Source organism: Piliocolobus tephrosceles, chromosome 14 (genome assembly GCF_002776525.5).
Source record: "Piliocolobus tephrosceles isolate RC106 chromosome 14, ASM277652v3, whole genome shotgun sequence".
In the NCBI taxonomy this organism is placed as follows: Eukaryota; Metazoa; Chordata; class Mammalia; order Primates; family Cercopithecidae; genus Piliocolobus; species Piliocolobus tephrosceles.
Genome location: NC_045447.1, coordinates 14,229,334 through 14,256,644, shown reverse-complemented (window position 1 = coordinate 14,256,644; position 27,311 = coordinate 14,229,334). Strand labels below are relative to the sequence as shown.

Here is a 27,311-nt window from a genome sequence, read left to right as displayed (position 1 = left end):
ACTTCACAGAATCTTTCTTTTGTTTTTTTGAGACAGAGTCTCACTCTGTCACCCAGGCCGGAGTGCAGTGGCACAGTCTCAGCTCACTGCAACCTCCACCTCCCAGCTTCAAGTGATTCTCCTGCCTTAACCTCCCAAGTAGCTGGGACTACAGGTGCCCCCCACCTGGCAAATTTTTGTATTTTTTGGTAGAGACGGGGTTTCACCATGTTAGCCAGGCTGGCAGCCAGTGACCTGCTATTGTAAGAACACATACTTCATTTTAACAGACTGGCTGGAGGTGTGGTCCTTGTGGAACTGGTGCTTGGGACCCCTTCTCCCGGGGCTCAGCAGATGCAGGTGATAAGAGGGTGGGACCCTTCTCCAGGGGCTCAGCAGATGTGGGTGATAAGAGGGTCTGTGGGTGAGTCTGGCCCTAACACAACTGGGAAGCAGGCCGGGTGCTCTTTCCAGGACTCCACAGGGCATTGGTTGCAGAGGAGCTCTTTGAATGAGGACCTAGCTGGAGCAGCTGTGGAGTGTGTGCAGTGGATGGGGGAGGGCCCTGCAGGTGAAAGGGAAGGAGACATTTGTCCTTCCTGCTTCCCTGTCTCTCCACAGCCCAGCTCCTGGGTGGGCTGGAGTGGTGGCGGGTGTTGAGCAGGGTGTGTGGGTGGGCGCGGGGGAGGGCAGTGGATGTAGGAGAGAATTTGGAGGGAAGTCAGTGTCTTTGGCCACGGGAGACAAGACATGTAAGTCCAAACCCTTCTGAGACAGGAAGAAAGCCGCTGGTGTTGGCCCCGTGTGCCTGCACATTCCGAACAGCCCCGGGGAGGGTGCGTGCCTGTTATTTTGTGGAGATGACGGTAAATCCAGGTGGAGAAAGCCCCGGCTGAGGGGAGTTGCTGAGTGGCGTGGAGCCACCATGCTGCTGGCGTGTGTCCCCCAGGAGGAGTCATGAGTCCCAGTCTCTCCGGGACTCCTCTAAGTACAGGCACTTACGCAGGTGGCCACTCTGGCCACCAAGGTCGCTGAGGCTAGCAGTAGAATCACGCCCATGTCACCTGCTAACCTGGCTGTCCCTGGGCTCAGGGCTCCAGGGTCACCGCCCTGGCCCCACCTGCTGTAGGGTCTCAGGAGGGGATGCAGACCCACCTGTAAGTGGGCATCGTCCACCCAGTGTCAGACCCCGAGGGGCAGAGACAGGCATTCTGGGTTTCCCAAGGCCCGGGCAAATGCCCTCAGCATAGTGGACGGCCGGGGAGCACAATTTTGAATGAGAGCACATGTCTGTGTGTAGGCAGCTCACCTACCAACTCACTCTCATCCAAATCCCAGCTCCAGGGCCCACCCACGGAAGGATCTGGGCAAGTCAGCCCCTCCCAGGTGGGCTCCAGGTGTCCCATATGTAGAATGAGATCCCAGCCCACCTTGTCATAGTGAGGAAGGAATGAGGCCCTGGGGGTGAGGCGCCCGAGTCAGAGAAGGCCCTGAGGCCTGTCCACCAGCCGCAGGCCAAGCACGGGCACTTCTGCCCGCCTCTGGCCTGAGGCTCCTGCAGCTTGCCACATTTCCCTTTTTGCTTTGGCCAGCGGGAAGCCAAAGTGCAGCCCAGCCTCAGTCCCCGAGGAGGCTCCGCCTCGTCCTCCTTTCCTCATGTGTCTCACCCTGTGTCAGATGGCTTTTTGTTTCTTTTTCTATTCTGCTTTGTGTTTTTGTAAGCTGCTTCCCGTCTCCTGTGAACCATGGGGGTCTCCATACATAAACACACACACAGCATATGAACACACACACAGGCTGGCCAGGTTCTCAGAGCTGTGCCCACCTCCCCGGGGTTGGGGTTGGGCTGGGGCCGGGAGGCCGGCAGCTGGCTCCCTCTGCCTGTGCCAGGCCCTCCACTTGAGAACCAGCCCTGCAGTTCCCAGCCCCGTTCCCTGCCTACGTCTTTGTCTCGGCTCTGCAGAGGCAGACACAGCCCATCCAGGCCTCATTGGATTGTGGGTCGGGCAGTCCTCCTCTGAGTCCTCGTTTGTGGGCACCTAAATGTGCATTTCACGAGGCAGCCCCGCCTTCGTGGCTCCCTGGCACTGAGGCCCGGGTTCCACTGAGCTGACTCATGTGTTGGAGTAAGTGGGGCTGTGCGGCTCGCAGCTGTGGGGGGACAGACCACAGCCGGGGCCGGGGGGTGGAGCGGCGAGGGGACAGATTGCAGCCGCCCAGGGCTTTGTGGTGTGGGGGATGGATCGCAGCTGGAGAGGGGGTCGGTGGCGGGGGGGACAGATACCAATCTATGGGTGGATACCAGTCAGCAGTGGGAAGTGAATGAAACACAGCAGTCGAGCCTGGAGGGGATTGGCGTCCTCAGGGACAGCAGGCGCTGACCTAACCCTAGCAGCCCTGGCCTCACACAGCAGCAGGCTGCTGTGGCCACCCATGGCCAGCCCGTCCAAGGGTGACGGGGCAGGGGCTCTGTGCCAGGTGACCCCCCTCCACTCCTGCAGCCCCAAAAGGGGAAGGGGAAGAAGAAGGAGAAGGCGAAGCAGGCATTTCCCCAGCAGACAGGGAGGGGAGCCACATCTGAGCCCACAGCCATGTAATTGGAAAGAGGCCTCCTGCAGTCATGCCCGGAGCCTCCCATCCCCACAGGCTGTGGTGTCTTCCAGGGGCGCCAGCCTGAAGAGCTGTGTCAAAGTCCCCCACCCTCTCCGGACTACAGCTGAGGATCCTGCGCAGGGCACATACCCAGGTCACCTGGTCCTGGTGACAAACACAGCCAGAGAAAACCTGCCCTTCCCCCAGCCCCAGCACGGCCTGGAAGGCTCAAAAGCCCCTGTGCTCGTCCCTGTGGCTGCAGTGACAGATGCCACCACGCCGATGGCTTCAAGCAACATAAGTTTACTCTGTTAGATCTCGTGGATTCTGGAGGCCAGATGTCCAAAATCAGTCTCGCTGGGCTAAGTCAAGGTGTCAGCAGGCAGGCGCCTTCTAGAGGTTCTGGGGGTGAATCTGTTTCCTTGTGTTTTCCATGGAAAATGGAGAGGCCACCCGCAGTCCTCGGCCCCCGCCTCGTGTCACCACAGCCTCTGGTGTGCTTCAGCCTGGCGTCTTCCCCTCTTCCGTGCCCTTCTCCCTCGGGCTTCCTCTCATGAGGGTTCTTGTGGCTACGTTGGGGCCCACCTGGATAATGCCCCCATCTCAGGAGCCAACATTTCATCACACCTGCAAAATCCTGTTTGCCCTATAAAGTGTCATTTACAAGTCCCAAAAATTCAGTGATGGACGTCTTTGGGGCCCATCATCGAGTCCCTCATACTCTCTAACTTGAGCATCAGCTATTACCGAGGACCTCCTGCGGCCACCGGAGTTGCTGGCACTGACCCCAGCTAGTGGGAGCCACCACCAAGCCCTGCACCTGGCCCCGGATGGGGCCCCAGCAGAGTCCGTTGAAGAGGCTGGAATCAGGAGCGCTGGCCCGAACATGGAGTGAATCGTAAGACTCGCAGGCCAGGTGGTGGGGAGCCCCCAGTGGGAGCTGGGAGCAGCAATGCCCGAGCTTGGGATATGGGAAGCCCGGGCTCTGTTCTCATTACCCAGATACCCATGGAGGTGCCCAGTGGGCTGCCCGCTCTGCAGGACTGATTTTTACCTATGTGGGAGCTCAGCTGCAAGTACGGAGCTAGAGGAATTGACTCGTTCAGTGCCAGTCCCAGGATCCTCATGGGGGGGCATCCTTGCAGCAGCCTTGAGGTGGGACTGAGACCCAGGGAGACAGCGGACTCAACGGGAAGATCCGCGGAGCCTTGGCTGAGACGCTGCTTTGGAATCCTGCTCGGATGGTGGAGTGGCCTGGACGCCCCTCCGTGGTGGAGGAGCAGGGCTGCAGACCTCCTGGTCTCCAGTCACCCTTCAGTCTGGGACATGCTCGAGAGACACTGGGCGACGAGATGGGTGTCTGAGGCCCTGACAGGCAGGAGTCAGATCCCCCTTGTCCCTCTGACATCTCAGATCACACACCAGCTTCTCTCAGCCCTCCCGGTGGGGGCCAGGGCCCACCCGCCCCCTTTTCCTCAGCTATGTGTCACCCTGATAACACCAGAGAGAAGAGCTTGGCGTTTGAGGAGCAGCGCTGAGAGCCATGGCTTCGGCAGTTCTAACGAGGCCCCAGTGTGTCCTCTGTTTCGACCAGTCAGAGGCTGGGTGGTCACTGGTAGAAGGAGATCTCACCGTCCAGCGTCATCGTTCTAATCCCCGCAGCCCAGAGCCTCCTTCACAGCCCGTCGCCCTGATGAGGGTGGAAGGCCCGTGGCCGGCAGCGGAGTGGGGGCAGGCTGGGGCGGATGGAGGAGGCCTGCTCCTGGGGAAGGCTGAGAGGGGTCCTCTGGCATGGCTCACTGCTGACCCCATTCAAAAGGCTTTTCTGAAACGATGTGGGGAAAGTGCTGGAAAGAACACAGACATGATCTGAAGTGGATGCCAGCTTGGGGGCTCAGTGCTCCCCTCCTCAGTGTTCTGGGGCCTTTGGAGTTCCCAGCAGTGAGGTTTATAAAATTTAGATCAAATGGGCGTGATCTGAAGTTGAAGGTTGGCCGATTCCTCTCTGGGGTCAGCCACATGAAAAACTAGGGCCTGCGTTCACTGGACCAACACTCAAAATGTCCCTTCTGTGCTGCACCGTATAACGGTGCCCAAGAAAATCCACCTTAATCCTCCAGCTGCAACTCGGGGGCACCCAGGTCACCCCAGGTGACTGTCCTGGAGTCTCAGCTGCTCTGTTATGGCATCAGTTGTCCTTTGGAAATGCTCGAGGAACCCTTTGCACCAGAGAGTCTTGCTTTAATTCCTGGACATGCGTCACCTGGGTGGCGCATTTGGCAGACTACCAGCTGCTCCCGGTCAGGTCAGCAGACCCCAAAATGGCAGGGCCTCTGCATCCTCACACTTCCCCTGCCTGGCCAGACCCTCCCTGCAGCCCTCCTCCAGGGGTGGGTTTCAGGGTCCACATGGGTTCCCAGCCCTTCTCCGAGGGGCCCAAGCTCCCAGCCAGTGGGAAGACACAGGTGATGCCGTCCCTAAACACCCACATGAAGGCACTTGGCCTGGCCTGGGCTCCTGGGCCCGAGGGTGCTGAACCTGGGGCTGAGGAAAGCCCACCGTCTCCGGGCTGCACTCAGTAGCTTCCCCAGAGGCCACCTGCAAACCCAAGGATGGTGCCAGGCTCTGAAGCTCCTCCACGCCCTCCTGAAGGAGGCAGGCCCTTGGGGTCACCAGCCCTGTTCACGGACAAACAGAGAATGGGGCAAGACCAGGAAACCCAAGCTGACGGGCACCCTCAAACCCTGCTGCCAAGGACTCCTCCTCGCTCAGCCTCTGGGGTGCGAGGACAAGCGACAGTTCCCCAGGGATCCCAGGGCCCCTCAGTAGGAGCCCAGGAGCCCTTGGCCAAGGAGCCAGAGCAGGGTGGCCCTGACAGCCCGGCCCCTCCGAGGGGGAACCGGGGCCAAACCGGCGGGCACTCGCCTGACAGCACTTCGCTAGCCGGAGGCATTGGGCCTCGGGGGGCGGTCTAGGGGGCAGTCAGCCACAGTGAGCTGGAGTGACCAGAAGCCCTTTCCCATTATGGGTTCATAATAGGGGGGCCAGCGGGTGCCACGCTGGGCTACTGCACCACCGCCTCAGGGCCACTGTGGCCCCTGCACACCCCCTTGAGGAGTCCCCTGTGAGTGCTCTGAGTGGCAGGGTGGAGCGGCCTGGCAGCACCCTGACAGCTGGGAACTCACAGGGGGCCACCGCCCCACAGGCCTTTTGCTCCCCCGTGGCCGGCCTTCAGGGCAGAACCAGTGCCGCAGGCCTTACCTCATCAAAGGTGGTCATGGCCCTGCTGGTGGTGCCTCCTCCATGTACCAGCCCAAGCCTCGCCACAGGCCTGCGGGTGAGGCCGTTGTACAAATGAGGAAACTGAAGTCCAGACACGCAGCAAGTGCAGAGCTGGGGTCGGGACAGAGCTGGGGCTGGCTGTGGAGCCAGGCGCTTCCCTCCCACCTGAAGGTTCCCTCGAACGAGCTGCTGCGCCCTTCCATCCAGGGGCAGGAGGCTGCCTCCCTCCCTCCTGAACCCCCTGTTCCCCTTGCCCTGGTATCAGCAGCTGGCTTCCACAGGCAGTAGCTCTGCCAGGGGCTGGCGAGAACAGCCACAGTGAAATGCCTCACCCTTCTCGGGCCCGCCCCACCCCAAAATGTCAGTCCGTAGGTAAGGAAAGCTCCCTGAATGTGTGAGGCACAGAGACACGCCCCTACGGGCATCTTGGACATCGCGTTTTATGGAAGTAAGACCGTGCACTTGGGAACCTGCCGCACGGAGCCTGGGTCCCCCGGGCTGAGGTGGGAGCAAGGTGAGAATTGGCTCGCAGCGTCCAGCTGCCCTTCTTTATTGCCTTTAAAGTTTTGTCACCGAAAACCCTCATGCCTACCTGATCCAGTGATAGAACCAGGATGGTGTTGCGCCTGCTCCTCTGTTGAACCCCCAGCTCAGCCATTCGGAGGAGTAGTCCTGCTGGACTCGCTGCGGTCGGGACCAGAGAAAGCCCATGCCCCGGTCTCGAGCAGCCTCCTCTCCAGTCCTTCCGAGCCTTGAGGCCGAAAGCTCATCTTCGTTGTCCCCCTCCCTTGCAGATGGCAGCCCTCCAGAGCCCCTTCTACGGAGATAAGATGAATCTCTTCTCCCTGTGCCAGAAGATCGAGCAGTGTGACTACCCCCCGCTCCCCGGGGAGCACTACTCCGAGAAGGTGAGTCTGCAGGAGCTGGAGGCCTCGCAAGCCCCGGGAGGCCACCGAGGCTTATGAAGGCCGCCCCAAAACACCGTAGCTGTGGGGCTGAGATTAGGCTCACTTTACACGGCGCAGAAAGGGAGCTTTCTGGAAAAGTGACTTGGAGAGGGGAAAGTAGGTGATTGCACTGAAGAAGGGGTTTCACCATGCAGCTCCAGCGTGGGACCCCCAGGTAGGAACCAGTGGGATGTGGCCCTTGGCACACACCTCTACCTTCAGCTCCCAACTCGGTGCTCCAGTGGGAGGCCCACTGCTGCAGGTCCCCAGGACAGGATCTGTGCCGTGCCAGACGTGGGAACAGATACAGGGGCAGGATGCAGCAGGCCTGGCGTCCCCACACTGCTGATGGTGGCCACTCTGCTCCCATGACAGGAAACTACAGCAGGGGGGCTGGTCAGTTTCCTCCTTATGATATGACAGACTTAACACCCTGGGCTTCTACTGTCAACATGTTACACTGGCTGCAGGGGCCGTGGACACAGGCTCCGATGGGTCTGGCATGGGGCTGTGCCAGTTAATAGGAATGTGTGAGTATCTTCTTCCTCGGTTCCGTCACCTTCAAGATGGGACTAATAGATAATCTCCTTGGTGGATAATCGTGAGGAAGGAAGGACAGGTTTCCTGGCATAGCAGGGTCAGCAGGGTCAAAAGTAGACACATGTTCACACACTCTCTGCACTGTTCCTAGATGAGTCACATAACCTCCCTGAGTCAGTTTCTTCACCTGTACAATGGGGATAATATTAAATCTTCCACAGAGGATTAGCGTAAGGATTAAGGTAAGGCACCAGGCTAACACTGCCACCACCATCGAAAGTGGCCAATGGACGGGGCCTGGCTCAGTCGGTGACTCAGTGCTCACTAAATGTCATATGAACCTTATTTCTGTTCAAGGTCAATGCTAGTGAGTGAGTCTGGGGCCTCCTTGGGCCCAACCCATAGGACCACAGGCCATCACCTCACGATAATAGTAACAGCTCATGTTCAGACTTCCTGAGCTGAATCTTCCCCTCCCCCGTTTACCAATAAGGAAGAGACAGACACAGTCAAGTTAAAAAGACCGGTGAGGCAGGACCGGAACCCAGACGCCCAGCCACGGAGCCATCCTGCTTCTTGATGGCATGTCTCTTTGGTGGCCCATCAGTTAGCTGGGGTGAGGCTCTGGAAGGAGCGCCCTTGCCCCGGCCAAGCTGCACAGGGCAGGTCCTGAGTGCTCCGCCCCTGTGTCCGGGCAGGAGGCTGCTCGCGGGGCGCCTGTGCTGAGCCTGTGCTCGCTGGCGTTGCAGACTCCAGGGCTAGAGGAGCTCGAGTGTCGGGCGCTGCGCAGTGCCCTTCCTCTCCTGGCTCCCAAGTTCTGACCTGCACCTTTGGAGGAAGTGTTTCTGCTCCCAGTGGGAGGAGAAACAAGTTGCATCTCTTTACAAAGTTGCCATTTGCTTTTTCCTTTATCATCTTCTGAATGCGGACTTGTGTACCAAGCCGTGCAACTGGAGCTGATGACCACTCTGCTTTGGCCATCAGTCTAGAAATGGGAGCTGCCCTCTCTGCTTCAGTTATGAGGCTGAAATGAGCACTGAAGCCCCCATCCCAAGTCAGCCCTTTCCTGGCCACGAGCCCTCACTCCCCAGAGCACTGGCTCTCTCTGGGCCCCGTGTTTGGGGGTGAGAGGTAGTGCTCAGGAGCCCCTCAGCACACCCCATTTTTAAAGTTATATCGCCACTTAGAAATGAAAATAAAACTTTTATTATTTTTGTTTCTCTTGAATTCTGAAAATTTCAGACATGCACTTATTGCCAACTGTGCGTTTACGTCATGAATGAGTTTGAGTCACAGACACTTCACCTGAATATGGTTTTCTCGGGTATTTTAACCTGTCAGAGGCCAACCACAGGTACCTCCCCCGAATATTGTAAGGTTCGGAAAACAGCCGTCCATCTCCATCCATAGGCAACCTCAGACGCCAGGAGTGGCCTAGCAGGCTGCAGGCCCCGTGTCACCCGGGCTTCTCGGTTGGAAGGCATGCACACAGGTGGGAGGGATACCCTAAGGCTCTGCGGCCCAGGGAGAAAATGCCCCGTCAGCTGAGAGGAGCCCTAGTCTGCAGGAAGCCCAGGCCCAACCCCTCAGCTTAAGAAGCCTGCGCAGCAGTAGCCCCCAGGCCTCCAGAACGTCCTGTGGGCCCTTGCCTCCCCAGACTCCCTGAGTGTGGCCACTGAGACCACCAGAGCCCCCTCTGGTTCAGAACCACCCGGCTTCCTGCTGCTGCGGCCTGCGGGGCTGGCCACCCCTCCAGCAGCAGGTATTTAAAAGAAAACCAATGGCTATGAGCCCGTGATGCAGGGTAAGATGTCGGCATTTTAAGGTCATTATTTTAATTACCATTAAAATAATTGGCACTCCGGCTATCAGAAGAATGGAGGCGATCAGAGGTGCAAGGCACCCCTCCCCCACCTCGGGGCAGGAGCAGCCTTCAGTGTCTGTATAATTAAAAGCTCCGTCTTTCATGAGCACAATAAAGGGGCCGGGAGGTGGGCAGACTGCAGCCCTGCTGCATGTTAATGCGTTTATTATGATCAATAAGCCCTTGCCTTGAGTTTTGTCCTCTGGTTTGGGCATCTGCGTGACTGACAGCAGAGACACACACACACAGTTTGCCCAATGGTGTGGACAGCTACAAGTTCAAAATTATTTGGAGGTTAACCATTCTTAGTCTCAAAGCACAGTCTTTGGGACTGGACAGGCCTAGCCCTTGGGAGCCATGCGGCTGCGCACCCCTTACCGGCCCCAGCTAAACACCGTTCTTCAGCTCGAACGGGGAAAACAGGACTGTCTGGTTGCTCTGAGGAAGGAGGGCCTTCATGCAGACAGACTGCGGAGTGCGGAGCCTCAGTAAGGCTGCTTCCCTTTCTTGAGAATAACACACCGTTCTCTCCCCTGCAGTTACGAGAACTGGTCAGCATGTGCATCTACCCTGACCCCAACCAGAGACCTGACATCGGCTACGTGCACCAGGTGGCCAAGCAGATGCACGTCTGGACGTCCAGCACCTGAGCGTGGATGCACCGTGCCTTATCAAAGCCAGCACCACTTTGCCTTACTTGAGTCGTCTTCTCTTCGAGTGGCCACCTGGTAGCCTAGAACAGCTAAGACCACAGGGTTCAGCAGGTTCCCCAAAAGGCTGCCCAGCCTTCCAGCAGATGCTGAAGGCAGAGCAGCTGAGGGAGGGGCGCTGGCCACACGTCACTGACAGTCAAATTCAAAAGTCCTTTCTTTATACTGTTGTGGACAATCTCAGCTGGGTTAACAAGGGCAGGTGGTTCAGCGATCCACAGCAGCCCCCTGTATCTGGATTGTAATGTGAATCTTTAGGGTAATTCCTCCAGTGACCTGTCAAGGCTTATGCTAACAGGAGACTTGCAGGAGACCGTGTGATTTGTGTAGTGAGCCTTTGAAAATGGTTAGTACCAAGTTCACTTTAGTTCTTAGTATCTTTTCAATCAAGCTGTGTGCTTCATTTACTCTGTCGTAAAGGGATAAAGTGGAAATCATTTTTTTCCATGGAGTGGAGATTCTGCTAATATTTTTATCTAGGTTTTATAACTTGGTGAGTAACGATGAGAGCCCTGCACCTGGCCAGAGCATCACAGGCAAATGGCATCGGGAAGCAGGAGCATCTTCCTGGCAACCAGGCTGGGCCATCTTCTCCTGGACACCTGCTGCGTACCAGGCATTTCATCACCTCCTTGAATGCTGGCAGTTCATTTCATGATCAGTGTTAAGCATTTTCCTCCATGGGAAGGACGGGATGTAAAAAAGCGAAGGGCTATCCTTTACAAATTCTGGTTCTGCAACTTCCTAGCGTGAACTTGGGCTTGGGCAAGTTTCTTAGCCGTTCTGAGCCTTAGTTTCCCCATCTGTACAATGAGATCAATAGTACCTATCATCTGTCTACCTTCAGGATTGCTGACAGAATTTGAAATAAAATATGCAAGTTAGCTAGTACAAAGTAGATGATCCAAAAATGGTAGCCACTCACCCTTCACAAACTGAAGTCCATGGGCCATGGAAGCCAAGAATTAACGTACACCTGTATCATGTGTAGGAAACCAAAAAGGTGTTCCTTATTTCTTGTTCCCAAACAGGATTAACTGTGAAGACTAATTTATAAATGTGAACCTAAGAAAACTCCAGCTCTGAAGGAAATCATTAGAATTTTGTTTTTATACGTAAAGTTAACTTTCCAGTGGTCTGAGCTGTCGTCACTGACTTGATGACGGTCTGGCCCTCCAGACAAGAGCAGCGCTGGCATCGGGCAGGTGATTCCTGACACCTGCTGCCTGCAGGCATTCACTGACCGGGCTCTTCCTGGAGGAAACTCCCAGGGCCAGACGGCTGCTGCTTCCGCGCGTGGACTCGGATCTGCTGTAACACTGTCTGCCCGACAGTCTCTCCACATGCAGCCCTTCCTCTGTACGTTTTCTCCATGGTCGAAATAAAACAGGGTGACTGGGAGTTACTTATAATTCATGAAGATTTTTAAATGGCTTTGGAGATTTTGCTTTTAAACCAGTAGATCCAAAACTTACTTAAAACAGTGTCTGCAGCACAATTTCTTGAGGAACCTCGAAAAACACAACTTCCCAGGCCCCATTCAGTAATCCCAGGATTTCTTTAAGCTCCCCAAGTAATTTTGATACTCATCAGCCAAGTTTCTGCCCTCATGAGGTAATTCCATTGTTCTCCCCGGCCTGCTCCTGGCAGCTGTAACACAGGAGCTGGCCCGAGCAGATTCACCCTGGAATGTTCTCTCCAAGGGAGAATCAAGTCTGTGTCGCCTGCCTAGTGCTTACCACTGAAGGTTTTTCTGATTCCAGACAAACTTTTTGCCAGTATTCTGCTGCCAGCTCTCTGAGCCCCTACCGTGCCTCCCCAACACTGCCAGCCGCAGCATGCAATGAACCTACTTTGTGCATGCCACCCGCTTTCCACACCATGAGAACAGTCTGCCCAACTGGACCCTCTGGAGGTGCACGATCTCAGCCACTCACCAGGCCTGAGTGTTTGTGAAATGATCGTGGTCCTACTTACTTCAAAACCGTAACCCCAAAACATTCCTTTTATTTCTGGGAAACCAGCCAAAGTGAGGTCCACCCACCTTCACGCAGCTCTGGCGGTGCACCTGCCCACCTTCTCTTGGTACTCAGAACTGAGCTGGGCTCGAGAACTCAGAGGTTTGGCTTTGCCATTTCTGTCCTGCTTGCTGCTGAGGTGGAAGCTGTGCTGCGCTTATCACCCCATTTCAAACCCAAACCAAACCAGAGGCCACCCCGAACGGAGTCAGCCAGCAAAAGGGGCAGGTATCAACGTTCCCCTGAAGCCTCAAGGGAGTCCACTCTGACTTCTGACAGCAGAGGGGTGCACGGCTCCTACGCTCTCCTGAGCCAGTGCTCAAGGAGGATCAGCACCCTGAAGGGCCAGGTCAATGGCCTTAGCAGCCCCAGGCTGCCCCCTAAAACACCACACAGTGCCCAGACCTCAGCTGCCCAATTTGGTTTTTGTTTTTTATTGAGTTTCATTCAGCAAACACTAGCCACATGAATCTTACTGGGCCTCCAGTGCCCACCATCTTCCAGAACCACAGCCAGCCACCCACTGACGCCATTCAGGAAGTGTCCATCGTTTGGACTGTTTCTTCCAGCACCTCAATTTCCAGAGGAGTGATTTTCTCAGTGAGGACTGCAGTGGTTCCTTTCTCACACCTGTACCGGCCAAGCCTAGTGAGAGAAAAACAAAAGCACAGAGTTAGGATTCCCCTCAAGGTGCCAGAGGGCAGGAGACAGTGAAAATGAATAGTCAGGTGAGGCAGTGAGAGTGAGCAGGGTGGACTGGAATCCTGGCTCTCCCGATCCCAGCTCTGTGATCCTGGGGGATTCAACTTCCTCAGTTCCTCAGTTCTCAAGTGCTGCAAAATGGGGGTGCCTGGGAGGCACAGAGCGTCATCAGTGAACACGGCACCTGGCCCTTGGTGGACACGTGACTCTCCCCCACCCCACCATCCCCAGCAAGTGCTGGGAAGCACTTGGTCCCTTGACATCAATCTTCAACCTCCCTACAGTACCTTTCAGTGACAGGAGGAAGCAAATCCCATCATTACACAAGAGAAGGGCATGACTGCTCTTCTGTGCAGCAACAAGAATGACTTAACTGTTACCTCAGACACTGTACAAACATCTGGAAGCATAAACAGTGTAAAAATATGCGCAGCCAGACTCTGGGCTTGTCATTTCAGACCACTCTCAAGACTCAAGAAAAGTTAACTGTCCCCTTCAGGGACACAGTGGCTCCCCACTAGGACACACCCAACACCTTCTTCCTGGAGTGAATCTGGCAGAGGTTTCTTTGAGCACCAGACAGTCTAAAAGATACATACTTGGGCTGTTAATTCTCACAGTGGGTCAGGAATTAGGATACTGTCAAATGGCAGCACACAACCAACTGTTCCTGGGCCCTAGCTCCAGCTGGGGTAATATCTCTGTCAAACTTACTGTCCTTCAGGAACTACCAGAAGGCTGCTGGCTGTGCCATGACCTTGTGCTCCAGGAACACCCATCCTCTCCCCTGGGCACATGGGCTATAAGAGGGAGCAGGAAGCAGAACAAGGAGAGCAACTTCCACAGTTCTGCATCCAGGTCAGGAGCACGGTCAGCCGAGTGGCCTGCCCTTATTCTGCCAAGCCTCCCCCGACCCCCACTCTCTTAAAGGATCCAAGCAAAAGTACCTTTTAACCATGTGTCCCCACCCCATCAGTTTGAGGATGCCTCTCATTCCTCACACGCTGGAACCTTGGTGGCAGCGTGCAGTCTTGGAGCCAAAGTCCCACGTGACCTGTGTGTGCCTGATGACTCTGGACCGTCCCTCAGTGTCTCCAGGAGGCTTGGACACCTCCTCACCACTGTGGTGATGGTGCCCGATTTCGGCAGCATGCATTCAGTGCTTCCACCTTACGTGCCAGTGGACTGCAAGACTGCGTGTTGGGGGGCTGCGAGCAGAGGAGGCAGCAGGGACTTGCCAGGCAAGGCCCACGCTGGCGCAGGGCATGGGACGCTTGCTCAGGCCTATGGCCCTGCCCGCACCCTAGCATCCACCCTGAGAAGGGCTCCCCTAACTCAGGCAGTGCCTCCATCTTCAGTCACTGGCAGAGAAGACCAACAGGGAGGTTCCAGGTAGCCTGGACACTTGCCCTTGGCCTCAGGACACCAATGGGGAGCGGGCCCCGTGCAGGTTACTGCACACCCACCACGCACCCAGCACCTTCTGGGCCGCCTCGCTGATTCTTCACAAGCAGCCACAAGGCGGTTTTCTTTCTGTTCTTGGGTGTTTAGAGCCTCTGTTTACAAGCGGAGCAGCCCACGTCCCAGAAGTAGGATGCGCTGCTGCTGCACTCCCTGTGGATGAAGACTCCTGCGCTAAGCACAGGTTCCCTAGGCAACCACAAATACCACTTCTCACTAGCCCAAACGTGGCTTTCAGAGTCCTCGCCCAGGACCCTGTCCAGCCTGAGCCTGGATGGTGTAACCATTCCCTACCCCATCACCGCTTCATCGTGGACTTGCTTAAATTACGCAGCGTCTTGCAAAATAACTAGCAAAGCAGGCTACATGGAGTACTTGGGTCCTGCCTACCCGGAGTTCGGCAAAGCCTGGTTCCCCAACACAGCTCTGGGCCTGAAAGGTAGCTTGCCTTCCTGCTAAAGGCCCAAGGGACTTCATGGTCTCATCAGAGGTCATCTGGTTGAGCTCCATTTCCCAGACAGACTGATTTGCTGGAAGCCACCAAGCCAGCCACCAACACTCTCCAACCCCAGTGCCAGAGCTCTCTGGCGCCGTGCTGCCCCACCCCATCAAGAGCCCACTGAGCTTCCACAAGATTGAGTGCAGCCCACAGTGAATATCTGCTGGTTCTGAACGTTCCATTCTTTCCTTGTGAATTACTCCTGATACGGAGTTGTGTGTGCAGTGGGAGATGAAAGCAAGCTTGCAGAAGGTGATGCTCGCTTCCTCTGCGCTAGCTGTGGGGGGCTGGGTGGGAGCCGTAGTTTATAAATGCCCTGTGCTGCACCCAGATGCTACAGCTGGAAGCAGCACTCAGGGATCCCATCCTGAGCTGCTCGGGCTCCCAGAAGAGGTCAGGAGCCACAGGACGGTCAAGCAGCTGGACAATGATGAGACACTGCAAATGAGCTGCTCCTCTGACACAGACCAGCCACTAGGTTTGGAAACCTTCCAGTTCTGCTCAGCAAATCAACTAAAACTTTCTCGCACTGCTCTGAGTCTGGGCTGCACCACTGAGCTGAGGGGTCCACTCGGCATGTAGGACAGGCTAAATGGCACAACTCCCTGTAGCATAGCAGACACACATTAGCTCCCAAGGCCACCTCTGGGAGGCTGTTAGCATTGCTGACGTACACCCAGTTAGGAATCTCGGGGCACTCTGAGAGAAAGTGCTGGGGCTGCTCTGAAAAATGCACCTTCTCACAGAAATCAGGGGATTCTTTAAGACACTTGAGAAAGGACAGCAGATGATCCAAACCGCTCCACCCCACCTCCCAGCCTAGGGCTCTTTCCTGGGCCACCCTCCACCTCTTCCATCAAATTAAATCACTTTCCTACACCTGACAGCAGCCCACTGTCATAAAGCAAGTAACGAGCTGAAGGTCTGTGCGGGAGGCTGATTTGGGAACACTGGATGTACTTAATGTGGAAAGAACCAGGAAAACTCCATCCAGATGCCATGGAGATACCAAGGGTGGCAGGATGCCAGGGGAGCCAGGAAGAACCTCGTCTCCTTCACTCACCTGGTCCCCTTCTTGTTGGGCACCGTGTACGGGCGGAGAAAATCCAGCTTGCTCTTACTGATGACGCAAAGGTCGATGTTGCTTCCAGAGCCCAGGTCGTTGAAGATGCCGGCTGCGATGGCTTCGCTCACCAGCTTCTTGGCTTCCTCCTCCTGAGAAAGAGAACGGCAGCAATAACGTCCATGGCCAAACCAGGGCCTGCTCTGACATCCACAATGTGCTTCCACTACCAGTTCGTAAGACCTTCTGAGAGACAGGTGTTGTTTATAATGCCCATGTCACAGACGAGGAAAAGATCTCAAAGTACCTTGATGATTTGCCCAAAGTTCCCAACTCGGGCCTTTAAAACTCTTTATGCATGTACCACCTCTTGACGACATCGGACACTCACCACGAAACGATGGGCTGACAGTTACTAGAGGGTTAGTAACCTACCTTGAAAAGGGCCAGGTAGTAAATATTTAAGGTTTTGTGGCCAAAAGTGTCTACCACACCTACTCAACTCTGTCATGCTAGCACAAAACAGCCACACACAAATACATCAACAAATGGGTACAACTGTGTTCCAATAAAACTCTATTAGCAACAGGCAGTGGGCCAGATCTGGCCCATGGACTGCAGTTTACTAACTAACCCCTGATCAAGAATGTCCAATAGCTGAAAGTTACTGATAACATAATGGAGAAAGTCAGCATTGTAGGGGGAAGAAACTGACACCAAAACACAGCAGTAGTTCTGGGGAAATGCTGGCAGACCAAGGGCGGGACATCTTGCCCAGAAGAATCTGTCTCTCCTACTAAGGCTGTAGCCTACAGGTTCACTGAAGTAATTCATTACTTTGAATCACTCTCTCCTTTGCCCCACCTTTAAGCACAAATCCCCATCCCCAATAGTTACTGGTGAACAGATGGATTCATCCCTTTCTTATCCAAGAAGGCCTATCACATGCTATGTCCTAGACCAGGAGCTAGGGCTGCAGAGGTGGATGACGCCCCTAAATACCTGCCCTCTAGGGACTCAGAGTCCAGCGGGGGCACCTGACCCAAGTAAGAACAATGCAGGGTGAGGCTGGCTACAGAGCATGTGAAAAGGAGCTGGGAACATGGCTGGCCAGCAGAGCTTCAGGGAGGGCTGAAGGACAGGCTGCACACGAGGCACTCAGAAAACAGCGGTGAAACACAAGGCAGACAGCAAAGGCAACGGTACCGGACCTGGGGAACGCCAAGTTCAAGCTCTATATACAACGAGGACAAAAATGAACCAGGCTCCCTGAAAGCCGGGAATCTAACCTGTGCTATGGCGCCTTCCCAATCCACGAGGGCGTGAGAGTACATACACGTGCAAGTGCACTCCAGCGCTCATCCAAGTAACACCCTTGGACAAACATACTCCAGGCCCAAATTCCAGCCTGAGACCCTCAAAGGGCAGATCTGCTAACCTCAAGTTTACAGAAGATCTGAACCCATTCAGGCCTCCTGCTCCTCTGCCTGCCCCATGCCAGACTAGGATTCCAGTGACATAAGCGCACTCTACAGACTCAGAAGGACAGAGAAGGTTCTGCTGGAAGTGGGCTCCTCAGCAAACCAGCAGACAGCAGTTCCTCTGATTTCATACCCCAGGTTTTTTCACTCTCATGTGACATCTATGTGGGGCCAATTAAGCTGATTCTTCTTCTGTACATACATAGTCCTGCAAGAATACATTCAAACAGGATTAGGAATTTTCTCCTAGAATTCTCAACAGTCTATGGGGCCAGAAGCTTTCCACAAACCAGTGAAGGTGGTAGCAAAGAAAGCCTCTTAGATAAGGGGCTGGCGGCAGCTGCTATCTAGACAGCAAAAACCAACCACTAATTCAGCAAATGCAACCTCATTCCAAACCACTTCTCTTTAAATGGCCTTAGGTGTGTGTGCATATGGGCACGTGCGGGCAGAACCATACTTATTCCCTGTTCCTGGCCTACCACCTCTGCTCCCCCTTCTCTTCTCTACCATTTAACTATTTCCTCTGCTTTGTTTCTCGTCACTGCTGCTGGCGTCCCCAGCCAGCCAACAGTACCTGGCGAACATTGCAATCCATGGGCACACTTAGGACTACACATTTGCATTTCCCAAATGATCTGGGTAGATGGGGACAGGTGAAGAGAAGACTTGGGGGAAACAGAAATATACACAACATGAGACATGCATATCTAGTGTCAATTGATTCGACTGGACACAGGGCACCAGACTGCTGACAGTGCTATGTAAGATTACGAGTGATCCTCCCTCTATTTTGCAAACAGTCTGTAATGTAACTGATAAAACTTTAAAAAATGCAAATTTTAAAATGATATGGTTTGATTTACTCATAAAATGATCATGTATGCTGTTATTTAAGTATAAATAAAGGCTTTTTTCAATTGGGGAAATACATCTTTTAAATTCCTTTCCTCCCCACCAATTCTAGGGAAGATCATTCCTTAAGGAAGAAAATCTCAACTCTCTCACTTTCTTCCCCCCAGTTCCACCCCACGTCTCATATACGTATGGCTGAAGAGGTTAGGAGATGGAATGAAACTTACATTTACGGAGCACCTATATGCTCACTAAATCAATCAGTCAACATCTATCAGCACTCAGACGTGCCAAGCACTGAGCTGGGCACTTTGATGATCATCAAGCTTACCCCTGCCCCCAATCATCTTTTCATGTTGGTATGGTCAGAAACTCGGGCTGACAGTCAATGACTTACACAAGGTCACACAGCTGGTAAACAAAAAATAGTAAAACAGGCCCATCAGGCCCCAGAGCCAGAAGGCCACAGCACCACACCAACTCGCAAGTGACCTTCCTTGGGCCGGGGACTCCTCAGCTAGTCCCTGACTCAAGGCCGTGTCATTCACTCCCCACCCCCAGAGAGCCTTAAGACCTGGGCAAATTTAAGAGGAGGAGGATGGTGTTTGCCGGTTTCTCTCTGGGTCAACCTCTGATGGTCACTCCCACTGGGGGTGGAGGGCAGTGTCTCCCAAAACATCCAAGACTACCACTTCCAGGGCCTTCTTCATTCTCAACCAAATTAGGGCAAGAGTTCTACAATGCAACGCCAAATCAGTACTCAGCTCTAAGGCCTCATTTAACATATCCCTCCCTTAACACCCCAAACCCTCAAAATCGAAAGAGGGTGGAAATGACCAAAGGCTCTACTGTCCACTCACTACTTACACAGTTAATGTCTTTAACACATACCTGTAGGAACCTACTATGTTCCAGGAACGGCTTCAATGTTGAATACTGTCTCTGACTACAGTATTTCCATACACAGAATTCTAGACACGTATGCAAATATGCTACTGGGCATATTCATACTGTGTTTTCTTTATAGTGGAATTTCACAATTAAACAACTTTTGTCTTTAACATGTGCTACCAAATATTTAAGAAAACTATCAAGAAAAACCACAAACTAAAGGCAAGAGGTGGGGAAAACACCACATTTGTATCTGTCTCTGGCCCACAGTAAGCGCAAGAAGCGCTGTCTCTTCCTTTAGGATTAATTCTTCGTAGGGAAATTGTACCTCCCTTTTCTGGAAGATGCAGAGTGACCTAGGTCCTGGGCAGCATCTGCCTGGGGACAGCTGCTACAGAGGGGCCTTGACAAGGGCCCTGCAGAGTCCATGACCCCAGCTGGTCAGGCCCAGGTGCAATGCTGTCTCCCACAGCCAGGGAGGCATCCTCCCCCAGTCAGCTGCCTATGCATTTATGTAGCAGGTCACAACGGAACCTCAGTGTGGAGATGGGCAAGTAGGACTTATCCTTGTTACCAAAAAACAGCGGCTTTCTTTTGCTTTCAGACACTCAGCCAAAAGATCATCATGACCCTGATGATTAAACACCAGCTGGGGAACCCAGGTTCAAAGTCATCTGGCAGACAGGATGGGTTTGAATCCCCAGTCTACTACTTACTGCTGGGCAACCCTCGACAAGTCACTACACCTCTCTGAGCTTACTCTCCTGCTCTGCAATATAATGATAGTAAATCCTACTTCACAAGATTACTAACAAATTAGAAATAAAAGCACAGAAAGCACCTGCTATAGTCTGGCACATAGCTACTGCTTAATAAATGGTAAGTTATTTAATAAAGCAAGCCAGAGGGCTCCTAAAAACACAACTTATCTCTAAGCAGCGATTGCCGATAACAAACCCCAAGCCAGGAGAAGGAGGTCCAGACAAACCTGCTGACAAATCTTCACACAGTGCCATAGAGAAGTTCCTATAATAATTAATCCAAGCAAAAAGCACACTCCCTAAAAGTTCGGAGAATATAAAAGGAACACTTCTTGCTTTATGGCTACAAAGACCAAACTAACTGGGAATATCAGTCCCCCGGGCCACCCCGGCTTCTTAAATGAGATTACAATAAGAGTGATGTACTGTACTGGAAGTCAGCTGTGACAAGCAGCGCTTTATAGAGCTATCTGTTTGTCTCCATCACCGCATCGCACAATGTGTCCCCGGACTCCAATGTGCAGTTCCATTTACCGCTACATGACAAATGGGCAGCACTTGTAAAAGGCACAAAGAGGTCCACGTCGGCCACGTAATGGTCACCACAGCTGTACCCGAGTGCTTGAGGGGACAAAACAGACCCCCAAGTTCATTAAACTGACCAGTAATGGATCTTTCAAAAAGTGCCTTAGGAATCGTACAGAAAAGGCTAAAATAAATAACTCAGCATGGAAGGCTAATCTGAAATGGTGTTTGATAAATTATTTATAACACGGGCGATTGTCTGCATTTAATATTGGAGCTACTAGTAGCATCTTTAAAAGATGATTTATGTGTTGTAATGCTATTAAACTTTATATTGGCCCACTGCTAGCTATAAAGTCTGCTGAGATTTAGAGAATGAGTTTTAAACTGTCACTGCAACATCATAGGAGATGGAGACTGTATTAAATCTTTACTTTAAACCTGTTATCTAGAGAGTTGCATTTTGTAGACACTCACAAACTGATAGATTACCTCGGCATCCGCTACAGTGCAGGTCCAAAATAGTACTGCCAAGAAACTTTTTCCGCATTATTCTTGTCTACAGCTACAATCGAATTTCTCTTCTCACTTAAGTGATTTTTAGATTGGGAATGTCACCAGAGAAAAATGTAGCTGTGCCAGCCAATGGGCACTCTGGACAGTTCAGCATCAAATTAATACTCTTTAAATACACTCTTCCTGACTGTTCAGCTATGCATCTGAACACTGCTTTACTTACACTGTAGGCAGGCAAAATATTAAATATGCACTCGACTGAACACCTAACACACTATTTTACACACAGCTTTGGAATGTGAAAATTCATGTATGCGGCAAGTCATTTGACATAACTGATTAGTAACTAAAATTTTTAAAAGAATTTAAAAAATAAAATTGGTTATTTGCCGGCAAATATACTGTTTATGGAGCTAAGGAGCTGGCACAGGGGGCAGAAAACAGAGATTCAGCCTTTTCCTGAGGAACAGGGCTCCCCCCGCTTTAAGGGCTTTCAGGGCAGCACCCAAGTATCCCTTGCCTTCTGTGCCACCTCCATGCCAGGAGGAAGGGGTGCAGCTCTCCTGCCTTTGCTGGGGGAAACAAGAACGTGGATGGCGTGACAGCTGAACCCTCACGACTTCCATCAATTTCCCTGTGTGTTGCTGAACCTATATTTAGTTCCATTAGTTCACAACCATTTGCTCCTTCATTAACTACTAAGGATTTAACTTGTAAGAAGTGAGGCATGGGAGGGTTGGGGAAATGCTGGCCAAAGGATACAACATCTCAGAAGGAGTAAGTTCAAGAGATCTATTGTACAACGCAGTGGTCATAGTTAATAACAATGTATTGTATTCTTAAAAACCAGCTAAGAAAAATTTAAGTGTTCTCACCACAAAAAAAATATTTGAGGTAATGTATGCTAATATATTGGCTTGACTTTGCCATTCCACAATGTACACAAATTTCAAAACATCATTTGCATATCTAAGTATAGAGTTTTTATTTGTCAAGCCAGATAATTTTTTAAAAAGAATTAAGGCAATCCAAATGCAGCTTGGAAAATCTTCATTATCTTTTGCCACTCTGATTTGAAACAGCAAAAAAATTCCACTCCTCTGATGATCTAGAGCAGAACAGATAAAAGTCTGGGTGTGATGAGGATTTGGACTCTAAAGAGAGAGGATGAAAATTCTGAACGTCAGGGGGTCCGCCCTACACCTTCTCCATCTTTGTATCCCAGGGAACTAGCCTGGTGCTTGGCATATAGGTCAACAAATGAAAAAACGAAATGTTCACTTCAAATGCATGCATGGCTCTGCCAAACTCAAAGACTCTGAAATCAGGAGAGAGACCCCTACCAAATGGGGCAATTCCCAAACTGCACCAGCCCCAACTGGAGGCCATTCAAAGACGAGCACTTGAGAGGAGGTCGGAACACGATGTGTTTATTGGGAGCCTGCTGACAGGCTAAGGCTCTGACTCTGTCACTGATGCGGCCTGAAGACTCATTAATGGTTGATGGCTGAATACAATTGAAAGAGTTCAAAAAAGTGTTTGAAACAGTCCCTGCGAAAGCAGTATGCTCCCTGCACTGAGTCACAGACTTGACGTATCCCATGTGTAGCCACATTTTTTACGGTAGAAAACTTTTCTTTTCTTTTTTTTCTTTCCAGACTGGGCTGTGTGACAAGAGCAAAGGTTTCTGAGTTTGGGGTTTGGCCTGAGCTGTATGAGTGAATACGCCTGCCCGTGTTAACACCTAGGAATTCAGCAGAGCCGAGCTGCAGCTGGTGCTGGGCACACTTAGAGCCAGGAGTGAGCCAGTGGCTGCATCTTTAAGGCCTAGCTGGTGTTGCCATTTCTTTCTTTGACAGCTTTTTTTTTTTTTTTTTTTTTTTGGTACCAGGATCTGGGTGACACAAATAATGAAGGAAAAACTCGCTGTGGGTGCAGGAGTGATTTGAGGGGTTTTAAGTGGGAATGGGAAGGGGCGTTCATGTTCACGGAATTGCCCACCAGGTCTGTCCCAGGTCACTGAGTGATGCCTGTCAGAACTCACAGCCAGGAAGAGATGGCAGTGGCTGCACGGCCACAATGGGCTGGAAAAGGGTAGCCCGGAATGAGGACAGCCCTGGACAGAGGGTCACTCTCTGAGCCAAAGAGTGCCCCTCGTAAGAATGAGAATAATACCTCTGTCCGAGGAATAAAATGAGAGAAATGACCCCGACACAGCAATTTCACAAACAGGACGGTTAGCAAGTCCTAGGGTACAAGAAAACAGGCAAGGGTATGAGAGAACTAACACCAGGCACCTGCCACACCCCGGGGTCTGAGCCAAACACTTGAGTTATTTATTGAATTCCCAACTGCTGGTACAGATGAGGAAACTGGGGCTGTCAGAAAGGTTGACTGATGCACTCAAAGGCACACAGCTGTGTACAAGCAGGAGCGTCGAGGATGCATGCCAGGTTAGTGCCTGGCACCACCAAAGCCTGTCTTCCTATCCCACCATTAGGAAAATCTGTGGCGGGCAAGTGGTTTTGCTGGAATCTGCAACAGTGAATGGAAGGAAAAATACCTAAGCTTCCAGAGGGAAAAGAACCAAAAGAGACAAGAACATATTGCTTTCCACAAGGAGAAGAAATCAATGTTCACAGCATATGTGTACACAAATATATATTTCCAAGGCTGCATTGAATCAAATGTAATCAGAGAAAAAAAAAAAAAAAAACAAGAAAGCCTGAGTTTAAAGAAAGTGAGAAATATGCTCAACAATCCTCAAAATGAAAACCAGGCTGCCACAGATACTCATAAGATCCTCATCATATTTCTCTCTCTGCAAAAACAACGTGGCCAGTGATAACTCTGGCAATAAATTCCTGGAGCCACTGAAAGGGCTATCACCTGAAAACAGAGAGAAATGAAGTGAATCTGTTCCATGGGTCACAACAAAGCAGCAGCTAGCACTAGAATTTCTCAGGATAAGGAAAGTAAGCGATGACAGAAATACAATCCTGTCAGAAGCAGAGACTGAAATCAGGGTGTGAGACCAGCAGAAGAGCCGCGTTCCCACCTCCAATATCTGGATAGGACAAAACCACTGCTAGATCCCGGGCACATGTGGGAAGGCTATCACAGGCACTATGTTATATGACATAATCCTGCTTCCACAGCCTGACAAGGCCCAGACAGAACCAGGAGGAGATCCAAGGAAGTACAGAGTGCCCTTGTTCTAGAAAGTTTAAAGATGGCCAAAATGAGGCAAATTTCAAATGATGCAAAACTCCTGCAAAATGGCCAGGTTAGCTTAGCTCAGCAAGCATGCACGAGTGGTCTGCTACGAACACACCGCACATGCTGTGCTGAACAATGGAGACAGGCCTGAACACAGAGCCTGACCATGAGAATTGTGGAGCCCAGAAGGGGAAACAAGGAGATAATCTCATTACAATGAGGTAAGAACTAGTAAGAGACAGGCCTGACAAAGGAGCCACAGATGGACCCAGGTCTCGTGGGGTGTAGGTGATGGAGACTGGGCAAGGCCTTGTAACGCAAGTGAAAGGCAGCCAAGCCAAAGGGCAGACGTGTTGGCAGGAGAGCCATGGACATGGCGAGGAGAAAGGTGTGGTCGAGTAGGTAGTTCAGTGTGGCTGACTGCCAGAGAACCTCACAGGCTATACAGACAGCCCACCCTTTATGCTAAGCAGCAGGGAGACATGAAAATTTTTACCTGGAAAATGATGTACAGCCATGCACCATGTAACATTTTGGATAACAACGGACTGCATATAAAAGTGGTCCCATAAAATTATCATGAAGCTAAAAAACTCCTCCAGGCTGGGTACAGTGGCTCACACCTGTGACCCTGTAACGTTGGGAGTCCTGAGCCCAGGAGCTCGAGACTAGCCTGGGCAACATAGTGAGACCCTGTCTCTACAAAATAAAAAAAATTAGCCGGGTGTGGTGATGTGCACCTGTAGTCCCAGCTACTCAGGAGGCTGAGGCGGGAGGATTACTTGAGCCTGGGAGGTTCAGGTTGCAGTGAGCTGTGATCGTGCCACTGCACTCCAGCCTGGGAGACAGAGCAAGACCTTGTCTCAAAAAAAAGAGAGAGAAAGAGAGAGGGATTACTATCACTTTCTACCTTCCAGTGAGGTAAGATGTGGATGCAGAAGACGGTGATACTGATGGCCCTGTCCCTGCAAAGGCCTACACCAATGTGTGTGTTTGTGCCTTAGGTTTTAACAAAACGTCTAAAAGGTAAAAAGTAAAAAAATTTTAACAGAAAAGAGCTTATAGGCCAGGAGGGCATGATGGCACATGCCTGTAATCCCAGCACTTTGGGAGGCCAAAGTAGGAGCATCACCTGAGGTCAAGAGTTTGAGACCAGCTTGGCCAACATGGTGAGACCCCATCTCTATTAAAAATACAAAAATTAGCCGGGCATGGTGATGCACGCCTGCTGTCCCAACTACTCGGGAGGCTGAGGCAGGAGAATCGCTTGAACCTAGGAGGTGGAGGTTGCAGTGAGCCGAGATCATGTCCTGCACTCCAACCTAGCCAACAGAGGTCTCAAAAAAAAAAAAAAACTCTGTCTCAAAAAAAAAAAAAAAGTCTATAACAAAAGAGCTTATAGACTAAGGACATAAAGAAAAATATTTTGTACAGCTGTACAGTGTGCTTGTGTTTTAAGTTAAGCATTATAAGGGTCAAAAGTTTTTAAAATTTACAAAGAAGTAAAAAGGTTACAGTAATTACTGAAGGAAATTTTTTTGTGTGTAAATGTAGTGTAGCCTAAGTGTCCAGTGTTGATCAAGTCTACAGTAGCGTACAGTAACACCCTAGGCCTTCACACTCACTCACCAGCCACTCACTGACACACCCAGAGCAGTTTCTAGTTTTACAAGATCCATTCATGGCAAGTGCCCTAGAAAGATACACCATTTTTTATCTTTTATACCACACTTTTACTGTACCTTTTCTACATTCAGATGCTTAGATACACAAATACTTACTGCTGTTACAGCTGCTGGCAGTATTCAGCACAGTAACACACTGTACATGCTTGTAGCCCAGGAACAACAGGTTGCACCATAGTGCATAGGTGTGTGGAAGGCCAGACCATCTAGGTTTGTGTAAGTACATCCTATGACATTTGCGTGATGACAAAATCACCTAAGGATGCATTTCTCAGAATGTGTCCCCGTCATTAAGCAACACATAACAGTAGTTAGACTTGTGCTTTTTGAAACTCCACCAGGGAAGCCGTGGGGGAGGAAATGCCAAAGGCAGGAGACCAGAGAGGAGCTGATGATAATATTCTCAATGAGAGATGGTGGCGGGGCAGCAGGGCCAGGGAGGAAGACCAGCAGCAGAGCAGATGTGGGTGAGGAGGAAGCAGCAGCCGGGTGAAAGAGCAGGACGGAAAGACGTGGAGGGTGCCAGCTGGACTTCCAGCCTCAGTCATAGGTGCTGACCACCCCTCTGAACAAACACAGCCTTCACACAAAGGCCTTCTGTAACTTCTTGGCAACTATTTTTCTGGTGGGTGGTGAGCAGCCAATGGCTGACTTGATTCTATTTCCCCCACTGCACCAGGAGGAGCTAACTCAGATACTTCTCCATAAAACCTCCAGGCACGTGCAGCATTCAGATACACTTGGTTACTTAGGTGGCGGGAGGTAGGTCTCAAAAAGGCATAAGGAAACTTCTGGGCTCTGGAGCTGATGAACATAGTCACTATATTGACTGTGGTCATGGGGGGCGGGGGAGGCAGTGCTTGACAGAGGCAAAGAATTTGAGAGAATAAAGATCCAGATACGAATCTAGTCCTGTTACTTACCAGCCGTGTGACCTCAGTGATAAAAATCACTCCGCATTTTTAAGTTCCAATTTCCCCATCTGCAAAGGAAGACCTAAAACCCCCAAGCACCCAGGATGGTCATGAGGATTAGACGAAGCGTCATGCACAGGAGATGCTGGGCCACGGTGCCTGCAGTGCAGGAAATCCACAATGAACACTGACTTCACCTGATCCTACCCATCTCCATCGCTCACTAACACGATCACCAAGGCAAAAGGCCAGCCTTCCAGAATGACCAATGCGATAGGCAACCCATAACAACTTAGTACTTCTTTTTTTCAACCCCCATTTAAAAGCAAATCAATTATGACAGCAGCCATCATACTGCAAATGAAATTCAATATATTGCCATAAAATCTTTGTTCATAGGCACATCTTCCATATAGAATTACGGCCATTTTGGTGAGAAGTGTAAGTACCACATTTTCATTTATTCTCTTTCACCAAAAATTACATTCTAAAAAGACACAGAAAAAGAAGGCAGACTTACTGTGTGCAGGCTCCGTGCCAAGTACCTGATTCCACACATTCACCCATACAACGCTTTAAGGTGGTTTGGTTTTTTCCACCCAAGAAAACAAAACCTCCAGTCTCCAAAAATACAAATAATGCCACCAAGTCTTTATGTAAATTTAATTTATAAATCACTGGCGGGTTTCTCTTTTTAAACTACTTTACCTCTAAAATCATTTCACAGTTGCAAATATATTGCTTAAATTATGGTACCCTAACATTCCATCACTCATCTGGCTTGGTAAAATTAAACACATCCCAATG

The 27,311-nt window shown here is 51.4% G+C and overlaps 2 protein-coding genes across 5 annotated transcripts in view; one reads left to right on the top strand and one right to left on the bottom strand.

The window, feature by feature from the left end:
- Positions 1-18,063, top strand: part of NEK6 (NIMA related kinase 6) — a 103,059-nt gene extending 84,996 nt beyond the window's left edge. For 3 of the 4 annotated variants that reach the window (XM_023217175.1, XM_023217177.1, XM_023217176.1), the window contains exons 9-10: positions 6,648-6,761; positions 9,744-11,340. In XM_023217175.1, coding sequence (XP_023072943.1) covers positions 6,648-6,761; positions 9,744-9,854 — 225 coding nt within the window. In that variant the 3' untranslated portion in view covers positions 9,855-11,340. Of the gene's footprint in view, positions 1-6,647; positions 6,762-9,743 lie in introns of all 4 variants that reach the window. The other variant, XM_023217174.1, reaches the window with a different exon arrangement.
- The window catches only part of PSMB7 (proteasome 20S subunit beta 7), a 62,371-nt gene continuing 47,398 nt past the window's right edge, over positions 12,339-27,311 (bottom strand). Inside the window, exons 7-8 of the mRNA XM_023217178.1 lie at positions 15,658-15,809; positions 12,339-12,577 (exon numbers count right to left, since the gene is read on the bottom strand). Of these exons, the coding sequence (XP_023072946.1) occupies positions 12,466-12,577; positions 15,658-15,809 (264 nt within the window). The 3' untranslated portion in view covers positions 12,339-12,465. The remainder of the gene's footprint in view (positions 12,578-15,657; positions 15,810-27,311) is intronic.